Here is a 16,698-nt window from a genome sequence, read left to right as displayed (position 1 = left end):
TCTCCTCCGCCACCTGGTGGTCTAAAAACCTCTAATCTGACGGTGCAGGGTCTATTTTTGTCTCAGTGACGTACCTTAAACTACCTTTTCAGAAATAAAGCCCAATTTGAATAATGAATAAAGCATCTCATAACGGTCTGCATGAAACCACTGTGAATGGTATCAAGTTACGTGCTTAATCCAGTGGGAACGTGGCAAAACGACTCAGGATCAAATCAAACTACTCCGAAGCTTAGCGCACCATCTCCGAGTAACTTAAATGACAACAGCCTTCAGACGTACTCAACCCAGAAAGGGGTTTAGAGAATCTCAGTAAATACCCAGGCTCTTCAGGAAGACGAGGGGCCCTGCCCTAGCCAGCCTGCCTTCTGAAAGAAGAAAAACGGAGAACGCTAACAAACACGCCCAGTAAGACGTTTCCATTTCCCTGGGGTAGAAAGGGAGGTCTGAGGACCACAGACGTAGGAGGCACAGGAATGCGACATTAATGATTCTTTTTCCTCAGAATCACATCTCTGCAGCGAAACCCGTTACCTTGCACGCCAAGGTCAGGATGTCCTCCACTCTGTGGTCCGGCTTGATGACCATGGTAACGCCCTGGCTGTCCTGGAAGTGAATGTAGGTCTGGGCTTCCCACGGGGGGTCTCGGGGAGCACCGTCCACCGCCGAGCCGCACATGTGCAGAAGCTCGTCCACCTGTTTTCCCATTCCAAAAGGAAATTCAGGCTGACTGGATTTTTTTAAAATGAGGGAAACTACTGCAATCATATCCCCTTCATTTACGGGACTATCCTATATAATAAAGAGGTGATATGCAAGTTGACCCTCACGCCTTCTCACAGACGGCCGCCCCCATGTGGTCAAAGATGGCCACCACAAGATGGCCAGCACGGAAAGGTAGTTGTGGGCGATCAGGCCAGCAGGGGAGGGCAGTTGGGGGCAACCAGGCCTTCAGGGAAGAACAGTTGGGGGTGACTGGGACGGCAGAGGAGGCAGTTAGGGGCGACCAGGCTAACAGGAGAGGGCAGTTAGAAGCAACCAGGCCTGCAGGGGAGGGCAGTTGGGGGGGACCAGGCCTGTAAGGGAGGGCAGTTGGGGGCATTTGAGCCAGCAAGGAGCAGTTAAGTGTCTATCAGGCTGGCAGGGGAGTGGTTAGGGGGTGATCAGGCTGGCAGGTAAGTGAGTGGTTGGAAGCCAGCAGTCCCAGATTGTGAGAGGGATGTCCTACTGCTGGTTTAGATCCACAGGGATCGGGCCTAAACGGGCAGTCGGACATCCCCTGAGGGGTCCCAGATTGGAGAGGGTGCAGGTTGGGCTGAGGGACACCTCCCCCCCCCCCCCCCCCCCCGCGCAGTGCATGAATTTCATGCACTGGGCCTCTAGTTTTATCTTAACCCTTTCACACTCCTTTCATCTCTGGCTTCTCTTGATCCTCTGGGGCTGGCAGACAACCCCAGTTTTTCCTTCTTCGTTTTACACACAGGAAACTGATGCCAGGGAGGCCGAGAGGAAGTCAACTGACTCTTTGGCCCATGTTCTGGCCACTACGCACTCTGCCTCCTCACTGCCTCTGAGCCAGGATCCTCGTGAATTCTGCGACACTCTCACCCATGGCCCAGATGCCCGCCTGCCTCTACGTAAGCCAAGCACGCTTTCCTTCTCTCTGGTTTCTACTCGCTCCTAAAAACCAGCCCCGCATCCTGAGGAAAGGCTCCTGTCCTTCAGCTGCCCCACATCCTTTTGGAAATCATCCCCACACATCAGCCTTTTCCGAACAGGCTGAGTTTCCTAACCTTCGTCCCCGCGGTCACTCAATGACCTCACGCTAACCTGCATGACCAATGTTTTATAAAGAAAACCAGAGAACATTTAGCAAGTCGATCAGAAATGCTTGCCTCCGACCAGGTTCCTACGTGGGTCTGGTGGCAAAGCAGAGACCCGAGGGATGGAGAGACCTGATATTCGAGCCACAAACGCTCAACCAGCAGGCGGTGACCTAGGACGGGACCCTGCCCTCGCTGACCTGTGTCCCCTACGCAGGAGCAGGTGTTATCATATAACCGCACCAGGTCATTAACTCACAATTCGAGTTTGTGAGCAAAGGAGAGGATATATTATGTGAAAACACCTTCCACAGCAGGAACCTTACACAGGGATTCAATACGACCCAGAATTCTATCCCCCGCGTCATACATTCAAGTTCTTTTTTAAAAAATATATATTTTATTGATTTTCTTACGGAGAGGAAGGGGGAAGGATGGAGAGTTAGAAACGTCAATGAGCAACACCAATCAGCTGCCTCCTGCACACTCCCTACTGGGGATGTGCCCACAACCAAGGTACATGCCCTTGGCCAGAATGGAACCTGGGAACTTCCAGTCCGCAGGCCGACGCTCTATCCACGGAGCCAAACCAGTCAGGGCACACATTCAAGTTCTTATTGATGGATAATTTTACTTAGAATTCCAAGCATTAAAAAAACAAATAAATAAAAGATCCTCCTGTGGAGGAGTTGAAAACAAACATAGATATATTAAGGAAATTTTTTAAAAAACACAAACAGGCTCAGCCAAGCAAGGGAAGACCTACCCTCTGTGCTGCTGTCTTTAAAAGGGCTGATCGTCTCTGAGAGGCATTTCTGGACCTCCATGGACCTGCCACTTTCTGTGTATTTTCCTGGACACGTGACGACAGCCCAGGGCGAACATGAACCCCACGTGCCAAAACGACAGGAAAAAGAGGCAGAGGAGCAGGTGCCTGGAGCCAAGGACGGTGAAGCAGCACGGACACCACGCTCTCCTGAGGGTCCGCATCTCACAGGGCCGCGTGCTCTCCGTCCTCTCCGTCCTCTCCATCCCGTCCTCCCTGTCCCGTCCTCCCAATCTTCCCCGTCCTCCCCGTCCTCTCCGCTGGGAGAGCCTCCCGGGTGCTATCACCTGGGCAGAGCGCTGTGACCTCAGCAGGCGAGGCAGCCACAGCAGGGACTGGCTGCCTTCCCAGCCTCGCAGACCAGGCTGACTCAGAATCCACCCAGCCCCCACCAGGGGGCACTGTGGAGTAAGAAACCACACTCAGGACATCGGAGTCCTGATTCCTGAGGCAAAGCAGTTTGATCTGGCACTTTGGGAACAAACAGGAGAAATGTGGCTGAGGACAGACGGGTGGGAGAGGGACATGAGAAATGCCAATCCACAACTAGCCCCCCTGCCCCCCCGCGCCCCTCCCTCCCATCAGAGGCCGGCACACAGGGCTGATGCCATCCGCTTTGGCCCGCTGTCGGCCACTCAGGACCCACAGCCCTCTATTTGAGCAGGTGAGGAACACGAGGCTGGGAAAGCCCTCGAACCTTGCCTGAGCTCACACAGGAGCGAGGGCGGTGGTATCGTGGGGATCTGAACCCGAGAACCTGGCCCAGTGTGTGCTCACCACCCTGACACTCCACGGAAATATCAGCTGGGCAGTCACCTCCCCCGAAAAGGCTGCCACCTCCTGCTCCCGTTCCCCTTTGCGATGCAGGACGCCCGCCCGCCATTCATTCCCCGCCCGGGAGTCAGTGCTGTGTCTGCCTCCGGATTCCTGCTCAGGACCCTGTGCCACAGCGGCAGTGCTGATGCCATTCATAGCCTCTGCCCTCGTTTCAAACACCACCCACCTGGTGAAGCCTCGCCTGCTCGCCTCCCTCCCCCAAGTCCACGCAGTTCTGAGCCTCTGGCCTGTGTCTCTGGCCACAGTGGCCTGGGCACCCCCGGGTGCTAGGGTGACTGACACAACAGCAGAGCCTCCGGCCTCCTCCCGCCCTAACACAGTGCGACCAGCACCCAGGACACACCCAGCACCTGGGTGCTGACTTGCAAACACCCAGAACGTGGGTCCTACATAGGCTTCCCATATCTTATTTAAATGTGCTTGTGCAGTGTCAACTTTTTCATGTTCCCTAAAAATTCAAGAGGACAAATTAACAGATCATTGCCAGGGAAGAAGTCCTGGACAAGAGGACAGGGTGCAGGGAGGTGCAGAGATGGAAGGGAGGACGGAAGAAATACGCATTTTATACTCCATGCATCAGGGCTCTGCCCACAGCAGCTCGGAGGAGTCACCACCTGAGCCTACCTTTGGCCTAAGGTGGAGTGGAGCGCAGGAGAGAAGGCGTCCAACAAGGCCCAGAGGGTCCCAAACCACTCAGGAGATGCCGCCATGAATATTTACATAAGATTTTTCTGTGTGAAACACACACACACACACCCCAGAGTGTATGCAATTACAGATGTAAAACGTGCTTACGCAAAGGAAGCATCGAGAATGTGGAACTAATTCATTCATTTGGACTAGAAAAAGGAAAGGCTGTTTGGTGCTTACAGCTCTCCTAGGTGTTACAAGTTTTGCCCGTTTGGACAGAAAACTGGATTGATTTCCTCCGGGGACAATGCTGTCCAGGCTGGAAACACACATGCTTTATTTTCAGCAGCCGGGGAGAGCAGCCTCCCGCATTCCTGAAAAGGAACCGATCTTGGAAAGCAGCGTCTCCAAAGGAGCCATCTGGAAAGCCCTCCTTCCAGATTAATCCTTACCGCTCCCTCCCCCACAGCACATGATTGGCTACCCGTGTCAAGCCTGGGCAAACCCAGCCTGCTTCCCCCTCCCTCACTCCCTTCCCCCTCAAAATTATCTTCCAATTAGCCCATTCCAGTTTCCAGCTCCTGCAGAAGGCAGACGGAGACTGGAAATATAACAGACAATCTGGGTCAAATCCCAGCCTTGTCAGGGCTGGAGATCTGTCTCCAGGCTCCGGGCTTCAGTATCTGCCCCTTTAAAGGATGCTTAAAATATCAGCCTCATTTGGCAGGGTGGGGGGGGTGGGTGGGGGGAGGCACGCTGGGGTATATATATATATTTTACTTATTTTAGAGAAAGAGGAAGGGAGAGAAATAGAGAGAAACATCAACGAGAGAGAAACTTCATTGACTGGCTGCCTCCTGCATGCCCCCTACCAAGGATCAAGCCAGCAACCTCAGCATGTGCCCTGACCAGGAATCAAACCAGTGACCTCTTGGTTCCTGGTTGATGCTCAACCAACTGAGCAACACAGGCAAGGCCGAAGGATCCAACCTTGTGAAAGAACCTTCTGAAGCCCAGCCTGGAGGGAGGCATTACACGGAAGTAGATTTCACCGCTGTGGTTCTGTGACAATCACTGTGAAGACCTGGTGAGGGCCTCCTCGGGACCCATGGTGAGCACGGAAGATCAGACCTCCCACCGTGCGGTCCAGCTCCGGCCAGTTGGCCACGAACCCAGAGCCACACGGCTGACCTGCCCTCTGGCCTCTGCAGACGAGCTGGGAGCTGGGAGCTGGGAGCTGGGAGCTGGAAGCTGGAAGCTGGGAGCTGGTTACGGTTTACAAACCACTTCAGCCCTCCGGAGGGCAGCTCCCACAGAAGCATTCACCGGAGCCTGGAGGAGGGAAACGGAAGCCCGCATTCTCACAGCAGATGCTCCCGGATCAAATGGCCTGTAATTACCGCCTGGATCACTGAAGGGAAGTGAGGAGCAAATCACAGCCTGCCTGTCACACATGGGCCCACGCCACCAGGGCTGCTGGTAAAGGGAAGCCCATTAGCAAGTGAGATGGGAGGGGGCAAAGAGGGCAGCTCCCAGCTCTGGGTGCTCCCAACAACAGGACAATGTCACAGGAGAAGGGGTGCGCTTCCTTCTTGGGCTGATGTCCAAGCATCAGTTAATATTGAAAAACCACCAATGTCTGTCTGTCTTCCTTTCTCTCTTCCCTTTCTTTTCTTCCTTCCACCCTTCCATCCATCTGTACATGTATGTATGTATTATAGAGTTCCATACTAATATTCTACTTAAACAAATGCTATGTTATAGTCAAGAGTACATGGTTTCATTCATGTTTTCCACTTTAAAAGCCCACAGTAGCACTTTCCCCGGGTGGAGCCCGTGACGAATGTGACACTTCCTTCACCGGAAGCCACAGACCGTTGGGCCGCCCGGAGCCAATTTTCCGGGAGAGCTCGAGGTCCTGGCCTCGGCGTCTGCGTGGAGCCGTCCTGAGCCTCCTGGGGGGCTGTTGTCACCATCTCCATAGCAGACGCCGCCCTGCACACCTCGAGGCTCCTGTTACTCATCAGGCAGCACCTACACAGTTTCCCCTGGGGCTGCCCAGGCCCCTAAAAAACGCTCCAACAGGACTGACTGGCTGGACTCCACCCTGAACAGATTTCATGTCAGGGTGACTCATGCTGACCTGTCCACGAGGCACCACCGGGCGGGGAATATCTAAAACCGCCCGGCCCTCCTCCCGCCGCTCAGGACTGACCGCCTGCCTCTCGGGGCTACACTAACGAACGCGATCCGCTGCCTGTCTGCACACAGACGCCCTGTATGCGTGGTAAACATCCTCCAGGAGTGATTAGCGGAGGGAAATTCCTGACGTGCAATGCTCATCATTCAACCAGCTGCGGGCAGATTGCTAAGGCCCAGGGATCTATAAACACAAATGCCCTCAATCCAGTCTGCATCTCCACTAACCCTGGTTATGAGTCTGCAGTCCTGAAGCATAAAGACGCCCCGAAAACAGCCCTGTGAGTCCAAGGAATTGCATCCCTGTACCAGAAGGGGTGCTGAGTTACAATAAATGGGGGGAGCTGTTTAAATGCATGTGCTTTATAAAGCAGATGCAATAATACTTCCCTCTTGCCCATGAGAGCGCCGTGGGGCTGGCCAATGAATCACAAGAAGGTTTTTTTGTTTGTTTGTTTGTTTGTTTGTTTGTTTGGCAATCTGAGCCCAATTTAAACAATTAATTCTAATCATGAATGGCAATGTTGGAAAAACTTATTTTCAAATCCATCGTAAGTCCTGCTAATAGAAAGCCCTTGGACAAGTCAACTTCTTAAAGTTCACAAACCTGTCACGCATCATCAAGTAAAAAGCTACATAAAAATCCGAAAATAGCCAAGACCGGTTTGGCTCAGTGGTAGAGCGTCGGCCTGCGGACCGAAAGGTCCCAGGTTCGATTCCGGTCAAGGGCAAGTACCTTGGTTGCGGGCACATCCCCAGTAGGGGGTGTGCAAGAGGCAGCCGATCAATGATTCTCTCTCATCGATGTTTCTAACTCTCTATCCCTCTCTCTTCCTCTCTGTAAAAAATCAATAAAATATATTATTTTTAAAAATCCTAAAATAAAGCTCCATAAAAGGTGACCCTCGCTTCCAGATGATAGGGCAGCAGTCAGAGGAATAGCCACCTGTCAAAAATCAAAACAAGACCCTCTCCGGACGTCATCGCGAACACTTTCCCTCTTGCCTTCCATCATCGTATGATAGATAACTCACATGCTCCAGAGTCTCTGGAGAAACAGTAACCCTAAACCATGGCAGTCAGCATCCTGAAGTTCAGGTCGCCCTGAACTCGGTGCTAGCAAGTGCTTCCGCCATGAGCTCTCAGAAGCTCCTGAAAACATTTCCCTGTCCGGGGGCCGCACTCCAGCACCAAGTGCTCCGGCTGTTCCTTATGGGATAGAATGTTCGCACAGCCGCCCTTCCTCCGGGACAGGCAGTGGCCGCAGCCGCCAGCGTGTGGGGCAGGATGGCCAAGCCCCGGCCCCGCGGCCACTGGGCGAGCAGGGTAAGGAGCCCCTCACTGCCCAGGCCGCAGGCCCCCCGTCTGACCAATGCAACGACAGAAGGCCCACTTGGTCCAGGGCACAGGAAGCCACGTGCCTGGCACGGCCCAGCGAATGTAGCTGCGGCTGCTCTGATTACTAGTCACGCATGTTTATTTTAACAGGAAGTCCACAGGAGACATACATATGAGTACGGAAGGCAATGAAAAGTGGGGATTCTTTTCTGATTCTTCTTCCTGTGTCACCAAGCACCCCGAGGGAGCAAGGGGCACCAAAGGGAAAGTGAGCAACGTGTGTGCTTCATCTGGGGGGAAGTCCAGGCTCAGGCTGCATTCCTATGGGCCAACTAATGCCATTGTTAACGGACAGGGAGCATGTATGATTTGCAGCGGTGAGGGGTACCCAGGGTCTGCCGTGGTGTGTTTATGGGTGTGTGTGTGGGGGGGGGGGGGGGGGGACCCAGGATCTGCCACGGCGTGTGTGTGTGTGTGTGTGTGTGTGTGTGTGTGTGTGTGTGGTGGGGGTGGGGGGAGGACCAGGATGTCCCGGGAGGCCTGTGACGGCTCAGACGGAGGCACTTGCCTGAGTGAGGGAGGGCCGCTTCTCCTTGCCTCTCCTCGCCAGCGTGTCCAGCCCTTTCAGAGAGGAAAACAGGCCCTTCTTGCTCCTTCCTCGCTGGGTCAGCGAGAGCGTTCGCTTGCGGAAAGCAGAGTCGTCTCGAGAACACACCTGGTGCAGAGCAGTTTAGAGACTTGAGGGTGGTATGGGGGCGGGGGGGTAAGCTGCCTGGCGGCGCCCGCTGCCTGCTCTAACAGCACTGGCCCGCCCGGGGGACTCACCAGGGCGTGGAAGGAGGAGACGGACAGGATGCCCAGCCGGCCCAGGGCCAGCTTGGAGGGGCGGCTGGCGGCGGCCAGGAGGCTCTTGGGGTTGGGCAGCTCGCCGCCCTGCAGGCTGGCCAGGTAGCAGCGCATCCGGAACAGCTCCATGTGGAACCGCTCCAGGTTCTGCTCCCACTGCTGGATCTGCGGGAGGAGAACAGGGCGACTTAGAGGAGGAGGAGGCGCGATCACGGGTCAGACGGAACGCGTGAGCCCTTCACACACTGCGCTGGTTGGAATGAGCCCTCCACCCTCACCCGGCCCCAGCCCGCCCGCCAGCCCGAACACAGCCAGAGGGTCAGACAGCACTGTGGCGGGGTCCCCACGGTGCCCTGCCCGCGGGGCACGACCTCTGGAGACACCGGACGTAGGCGGGAGGCAGAACGGGAAGTCAGCTTTCCCTCTTTGTGCCGTTCCTTTCACGTTGACAGATGCGCTGGATGCCACACAAATGGATGCTGGACATGTGTGTGTGTGTGTGTGGGGGGGGGGGGGGGGGGAAGGGGGGTGGCTTTCCATTCCTGCACATTCTGATAAGTAACTCAGACAGTAAGAAGCAAATGCACATTAGCGATCAAGACGAACAAAGCTATCAGGCACAAGGGAAGAATTCTCCCAGCCTGTCTCACAACTGTCTTCTCCAGCCGATTCCTGGAAATCCAGTTATAAATGCACTGTTGCGTCTTCTAATAAAGTGTCACTGTTTATTAAAGCTTCTCCCTTATCCACATCTCCAGGTGAACCAGTTCTGAGACACTTTCTAGATGGTCTGTAGAGGGCGGATGCATGAGAGAAAGAAAACCAAGGAGCCATTGGATGCCAGAAGATAGAGACATAAAATAAAGTAAAATCCAAGTCTATGCCAAGCACTAGAGATGGAGGAAGAGGCCAATCTCTCACACTGTCACCAGTTCCTGCACTTCACAAACTATGTTTAAGGGCATGATGTGTTTGTGTGACTCCACATCAAAGTGCAACTGGAAGGCAAAGACAGCTCCATCTTAAACAGGGAACCAACGTTTGGTCAGAATCGCCGCGATCATCTCCAGCACACCTAGCCCTCTCCACCCGAAACGTGGGGCAAGGTGCAGATGAATTCCCGGGAGGAATGGGACTCGGATGCCTGGGCTTGTTGGAGGGAAGACAGGGCTGGCAGACCCAACAGCTTAAAGCAGGTCTTACGAAGCTCAAGACGTTTGCTCGAGTTCAAAAAATGGGTATCTCGGTGAATGCTGGACATTGTAGAGGTAAGTCTTACATTGGAATTAGTAGAAAACACAGATGAGATGGGACCTCTGGGCCTCTCTATTTCAACAATGAATGCTTCCGATCCTTTACTGGCGGAGTCTTTGTGGTGGCTCCTTCTGTGGGTCAATCTGACTGGGCCCAGGGTGTCCGGCTGTGCGGTCAAACTGTATTCTGGGTGCTTCTTGGAGGGTGCTCTTGGGTGAGATTAACTTCAAATGGGTCGACTGAAGAGCAGAGTGCCCTTTCTCATGTGGGTGGCCTCATCGAATAGAACAAAAAGGCTGAACCCCTTTCCCCTCCCCACTACCCCCACCCAAGGAAGAATTCCTCCTGCCTAATGGCCTTCCAACTGAGATGTTGGCTTTTCCTGCCCTTGGACTTGAACTGAATGGAACACTGTCTCTCCCTTCACCTGGAGCTGCCGTTCTTGGGCCGGGGGCCAGCTCTCCGGGTCTCCGGTTGCGACTCACTCTGCAGATCCTGGGACTCGCCCACCTCCATAATCACACGGGCCTATCCCTTCTAATAAGTCTCTCTCTATCTTTTCATATCTCCTGTCGGTTCCATGCCTCTGGAGCACCCTGACTAATGCATCCTTCATCCCCATAGGACTCTGAGGAAAGTAAGCCGTCATTAGTCACACATCTTAGCCCACAGCTCAAGACAGTAATTACCTGGTTTTTTAAGGTCACGGTTTTTTATAGAGAATCAGTCATGGGGGTTAAATGAGGATTTGTGGTTGGATAAGAACAATGAAATATTTGACTTTTTTTTTTTTCCACAGAGTCACCAAAGTGGTAGGGAAGGACTTGGGGGGACATGACAGTGCAGACATGGAGGCAGAGGCGTGGATTACGTGGAGGGAAGAGGAGACAGTGGAAAGGAGACCTGTGTAATACTTTAAACAATGAAGAACTTAAATAAATAAATTAATTAATTAAGTTTACACAAAGAGAAAAATAAAAGATTAAACAAAGGAAAAGAGCCCTAGCCGGCTTGGCTCACTGGATGGAGCATCAGCCTGCGGACTGGAGGGTCCCAGGTTCCATTCTGTCCAAGGACACCTGGGTTGCTGCTTGATCCCCAAGGGGAGGTGTTCAGGAGGCAGCCGATCAATGATTCTCTCTCGTCATTGATATTCCTATCTCCCTTTTCTTCTCTCTTCCTCTCTGAAATCAATAAAGAAATGTTTGGTTTTTTTTTAAAAAAAAAAAAGAAAAAGAAAAAGAAGAAAGACTGGATGCACGAGCTCAGAACAGATCCTGTAACACTGAGAAGGTCTGGCAATATCGGCGATGAGGCTGCGGGGGGAGGGGCCTTGCCCAGGGTCACATCGGGAGCTGCCCTTCCAGACCGGCAAGGCTCACAGCGGTGCTGAGGGAACAGTCTGCGGGGGCCTCTACAGCGTACTCACCACACAGCTGGCCCAGGTGCTCTCCCTCCTAAGGCAGCTGGCTAGCCGTGTCCATCCAAGAGCTACTTACACTTTGTGTTTAAATTCCCATCCAATTACCAACTGTTTCCCCACCCCCAGCCCCCGCGTGTTCTACACACAGGATGTAAGACCATCTATGCTCTCATTTGAGGGCCTATTTGGATATTTATAACATCCTTCGAGGGTCATGCGAACATTTTGCATTTCAATTTCCTATCAGCCACGTGCAAGTTCAGCCCAAATTTAAAGTAAGGTTATATTTTATAATTGTCCTTCAAAAGATGAGGTGAAAGAGGAGATGGAGATATTTTTTTTTTTTAAGTAAAGGGAGAAATAGAAGACAATTTTGTAGCTACTTAGACATACTCTACTTTAGGAAAATGCAATCATCATCACTAAAACAGTAATGTTATCTAACATCACATTTTTCAGAGATATTCTGGAGATTTTTTTTCCCCCCCTAACATTACCTAAAATTAAAATGCTCCAAATCAATTCTCCTGTACCAAGGCTGTTTTTTTGTTTTTTGTGGGGTTTTTTTTTTCTTCATTTTTCCAAATTCCTGAAAAACTGATAATTGCCCGTAGGTATTTCTTCATTTTTAAAATAAATCCAGGACATGAGGATAAAAACTCAACTTCTTTGAAGAGTAGGCTTTCATTTCTTTCTTTCTTTCTTTTTTTTTAATAATTTTTTATTTATTTCAGAGAGGAAGGTAGAGGGAGAGAGAGATGGAAACATCAATGAGGAGAGACAATTCTCTACTGGCTGCCTCCTACACGCTCCACCCTGGGGACTGAGCCAGCAACTCGGGGATGTGCTCTGACCGGGAATCGAACCGTGACCTCCTGGTTCATAGGTCAACGCTCAAACACTGACCCTCACTGGCCAGGTGTGTTTTCTTTTAAACATGCACAAAACAAAAAATAACAAGGATAAAGAAAACGTGCTCTAAGGAAGTTTCCACTGTCTTTCATTCCAAATGGAAAAATTAACAATATTGAGGAGGAAAACTCCCATTTCTGAGCACTTCCACAGATACAGTGTACAAGTTTCCTCTTTATTGCTAGCATAGCTGTATTCATTTGCTGAGCGCTGGAAAGTGGGAGGGGGAGGAGATGGCGTCCACGGCCGGACACAGCAGATGAGTAATGACACATAAAAAGATGACCGGCACATGCAGGCCCCGCCCAGCCCTCCTCACACAGTATTTTCTACCCCTCAGTCATCTGATCACAGTGCTTGGTCATTCGTCCACCACCAGGCTTGTCCTGAAAGATGAGTGTCCTTCCCTTTTGACAGAAGAAGCTGAAAAGCTCCACGTTCCAAGCACCAAAACCTACCTTCACAGAGAGGCCCACGCAGTGACGCAGACCACGCTGAGGCTAACTGGTGGTTAGCACAACAGCTGAGGTGGTTTTGTTTTGCCTCCTAGGTATAACTCACATGCCAGGAAATTCAGCTTTTTAATAAATACTAGAGGCCCGGTGCACAAAAATTTGTGGCAAAATAGACCTTCCTTCCCCTGGCTACCGACACTGCTTTCCCTCCGGCTGGAGCCACCTTTTCGCTCCGGCCTAGGAGCAGCCTGTCCGCCTTCCCACGCTGCCCAGAGGCCCGAGCTTCTGGAGCGTGCAGACGCCTGCGTCTTTGCCATGGTGATGACATACGCATCTCGCCCTGCCCCTGGCCACTCAGCGCCTGTGTATGCAAATTAACCCAACAAAGTTGGCGGGTTAATTTACATACTCACTCCTGATTGGCCAGTGGGTATGGCAAAGATATATGGTCAATTTGCTTCTTACTCTTTTATTAGTGTAGATGCTTCCCATCAAGTTGAGCTGAAAATTCCAAGTCATGAAAACACGTATATTAAGGATTAATTTCTCTTTTATATAAAACCAGCCACTGCCTGGCTAATTAGAGGCGGGCCTGCTCACCCTCCGTCTCTCCCGCCTGCACATCATGTGCCGAACAGTCACACGCCAGGGGCACTGCCTTCACCCATGCTGGCCCTGGGCCTGGAACGCCCAGCTCCACTCCTCTTCCGATGACTCCGTCTCATCCTTTAAGGAGCAACTCAGGCACCCCTCCACCAGGAAGTCTTCCTGACTGCACAGGAGGCCACGCCTCCAGTGTGTCTTCCAAGCACTCTGGAACATCACTGGCCCTGAACTCACTGTAAGATGTGGACCTTCCACGCTAAGCTCTCTGTCACCCTGCTCATCGGAGAGCACCTGAGGGCTAAGGCGGCCTCTCCTCCGAGCCCCTGGACTGTGCGCATCTGCCTGGCCCAGACCTGCGCTCGCAGAGCTAAGCCGAATGCTCATCGCCTGCCCCAGATCCTCCCGCCAGCCCCCGCTGCCTCCTGAAGGAGGCCTCGCTGTGGCCCGGCACCTCTATCGTCTGGCCATGTCTCCCTCAAAACCCTTCACAGGCCCTCCATCCCTTACTCCCCAAGTTGCTGCCCCGCCCCCCCCCCCCATAGGCATCGCATTTCTCTCAGGCTTTGTTCCTCTCGCCAGCTTCCAATTGTCCACATTCAATCCACCCTCCCTCATTTTAAGACGTGAAGTAAATATTTAAGACGAAGCCCACGTTTCACAAACCCAGAGCCCTCCCAGGGCCACCAACCATGAGTGTGCGCCCCCCTGCCCCTCCCCCCTCTGACCGCCCCTCCCTCTCCGGCCCACTGACCCAGGGGGAGTGAGAGAGGCACTGAGCTCAGCAGGGATATGGGGGGGGGGGAGCCCTCTGGAAGAAAGCCACGACTGCCTGAGGGTGGTGAGGTTCTGTCCCTGTTTACTTGTTGAAAATAATAAACAGAAAGGGGGGAAAAAAAAAGTCCTCACTGGACTTAATTTGCAGCTCTTCCTGCCTCCCAACTTCAAAGGAATCCCAGCTCCACACGGGATCCGCTCCCATCAAAGCTGCGTGATTCTGCCCCACCCAGGCCCCAGCGGCCCGGGGGCCAGACCATCCGATGGGTGTCTTAAAGCAAAGCATCACCACCCACCGGGAGGAAGTCCAGCCGTCATTGTGGTCAGAGTCTTTTTATTCATTCGGACAAGCCACGCACCGTGACCTTGTCCACCCAGTTCTCCCAACAAGGCCTGTCGCAGAGCCTTCATCCTGTGTGATGCAGTGTGCCCTGGGAGTTCGGCTATGAAGCTATGAATGGCTTTTTCCTGAGATTCCTGGGGTCTCTGGGGGAAAGCCCTACACGAATAAAACAATATTTTCTTTCACGTAAAATACAGTAAAGTTCAGACTTTCAAGGGAGTGGATAAAGCACTGCTCTTTTAAAGACGTTCTCCAAAGGTCCTTTATAGAAAACGATGCTTGGGGGGGTGTGTGAGAGACCGCGTGCTTATTGGTCTGGGTTTGTAAATGCCTCTGCCTTTGTAGCTGCGCATAACGTCCTGCACAGGCCATCTCGTAAAAGTAATCGTACGCACGTGCTCGTTCCCCCCACACTGCACACCCTTCGTGTCTGCGAGGCAGGCCAGGCGAGGACAGTGGGTGCAGAAAAGGGAGTTCGCGTGGCCCGCTGCAAAGCCCTCTGGGAAAACACCCTGACAGCCTGCCACGGTGGTGAGGAGCAGATTTTCCGGTGGAATTTCTGAAGAGCAATCCAAGTGATTTCCTCCCCAAAATCCACAAGCCCGGCTGGCATGAGATGGTGAGTGTGTGTGTGGGAGGGAGGGGTGAGGAGAGCAGGGTGGGGGAGGGGACAGTTGAAATGAAAAATTAGTCGTATTTGTGCTTAAAGAACCACGGAGGTGAGGATCCTGTCACGGGATGTAGAATGGGCCACAAGTGAGAACTGCCCGAAGTCTTTAAAACAGTTTCTCCTTCGCACCCAACCACCCAGACCTTGGCTCTGTGTGGGCATCAGCCCTCACATCCCACCCAGAGAATCACACCAACGGTGACGTCACCAAGTAAGTATTTACCTACTGTGGGCAAGGGGATCAAGTTACATTTAATGGAAATGTTAAATTTCTAAACATGTTGGCTTGGACTTCATGCGGCCAGAGAGAGGAGAGGAGAGGGGAGGAGGAGGAGGAGGAGTGGGAGGAGGAGGAGGAGGAGAAGTTGGAGAAGGAGGAGAAGGAGGAGGAGGAGGAGGAGGAGGAGGAGGAGGAGGGGGAGGAGTGGGAGGAGGAGGAGGAGGAGGAGGAGTTGGAGAAGGAGGAGGAGGAGGAGGAGGAGGAGGGGGAGGGAGACTAGCCAGGAGCCATTCCATGGCACTAGCTTTCCCTCTCTCCCTGGAGCTAAACATGCGAGAATACAGAAAGTCTTGAAAACTCCAGGCTGGGGCATCCCTCCAGAGGGCTACGGTGTGGCCTCAGGTGCAGGCTTGGAGAGCCACGCTTCCCCCCCCCCCCCCTCCAGTCGCCGTGAGGGCTGAGTGGGCGCATGAACCGTCGGAGGCACCGGACCACGGAGCACGGAGCACGGAACTGTCATGGCACGCGCCCACGTGGTGGGCTGTCTGAGCAGAGAAACACATGCTCAGAAGCTGCTACTCCTCTGAACGGCACAGAGCGCCACTCTGCCTGTTTCGTTGTTACATGAGGTCAGACCAGAGGCGGCGTGATCCTCAGCACTTCGTCTGCAGCAGAAGCAACGCTGCTTTCTGGGCCCACAGACACAGCGATCTGACCTCTCACCCTCCAGGGCAGTGGTCGGCAAACTCATTAGTCCGCAGAGCCAAATACCAACAGGGCAACGACTGAAATTTCTTTGGAGAGCCACATTTTTAAACCTAAACTATATAGGTAGGTCCATTGCTATTGACTTAATTAGGGTGCTCCTAAGCTAAACACTCAAGGGGCCAAAGAGCCGCACATGGCTCTCGAGCCGCAGTTTGCCGACCACTGCTCTAGTGTTTTATTCTTCGGGGTTTGTCCCGAAAGGGACAGTCTCTGAGAGACTCGGCGAGGCAAGGGGGAGCCACTCGATATTAGGAACAAAGCTTCGGGCACAGAACACCGTACGAGATGGGCACCGCACAGCCCACCCCCACGCCACCAACACGCAGCCACGAGGAGCCGGGTGAGGAGCCACGGCAACTGTTCCCGGAGACGGGCAAGGCCACCTGAACCCGCCGGCGGCAGCGGTACCTGGTTCTCGATGGCTTTCCTGTTCTTGGGGTCGCTGACCACGGACAGCTGCAGCTCGGCCATCTTCTTCATCTTGCTGTCCATGTCGATCTTCTGGGCCAGGCTCCGGGTCTGGGTCTTCAGCAGCCGCACCGTGTCCTCCTTGCCTCGCTTCTTGGCGAAGAGGGATGCGCAGGCTGAGTGGATGGCGGTGACCCAGTTTTCCAGGTCCGTCTGGCTCGTGGCCTACACGCAGGAGGGGGAATAAACAAAGTAAAAATAAAAACTCTTTGGAATTGTTTTAGCACAAAGTGCTCTCCACAGTGGCATGCTGGGCCTGGGTGTGTCACACCGAAGGGGGACCTTCACCCCATAAAGCTGTCTAAT

The 16,698-nt window shown here is 53.1% G+C and overlaps 1 protein-coding gene across 5 annotated transcripts in view; it reads right to left on the bottom strand.

The window, feature by feature from the left end:
- The window catches only part of TIAM2 (TIAM Rac1 associated GEF 2), a 151,307-nt gene that overhangs the window by 48,685 nt on the left and 85,924 nt on the right, over positions 1-16,698 (bottom strand). For 4 of the 5 annotated variants that reach the window (XM_084889395.1, XM_084889394.1, XM_084889397.1 and 1 more), the window contains exons 6-9: positions 16,333-16,557; positions 8,479-8,664; positions 8,222-8,368; positions 535-696 (exon numbers count right to left, since the gene is read on the bottom strand). In XM_084889395.1, the coding sequence (XP_084745521.1) occupies positions 535-696; positions 8,222-8,368; positions 8,479-8,664; positions 16,333-16,557 (720 nt within the window). Of the gene's footprint in view, positions 1-534; positions 697-4,356; positions 4,484-8,221; positions 8,369-8,478; positions 8,665-16,332; positions 16,558-16,698 lie in introns of those variants that run through there. The other variant, XM_084889398.1, reaches the window with a different exon arrangement.

This window comes from Pipistrellus hanaki (assembly GCF_964339955.1).
Source record: "Pipistrellus hanaki genome assembly, chromosome: 7".
Lineage (NCBI taxonomy): Eukaryota > Metazoa > Chordata > Mammalia > Chiroptera > Vespertilionidae > Pipistrellus > Pipistrellus hanaki.
This window is presented reverse-complemented; position numbering and strand designations above follow the sequence as displayed.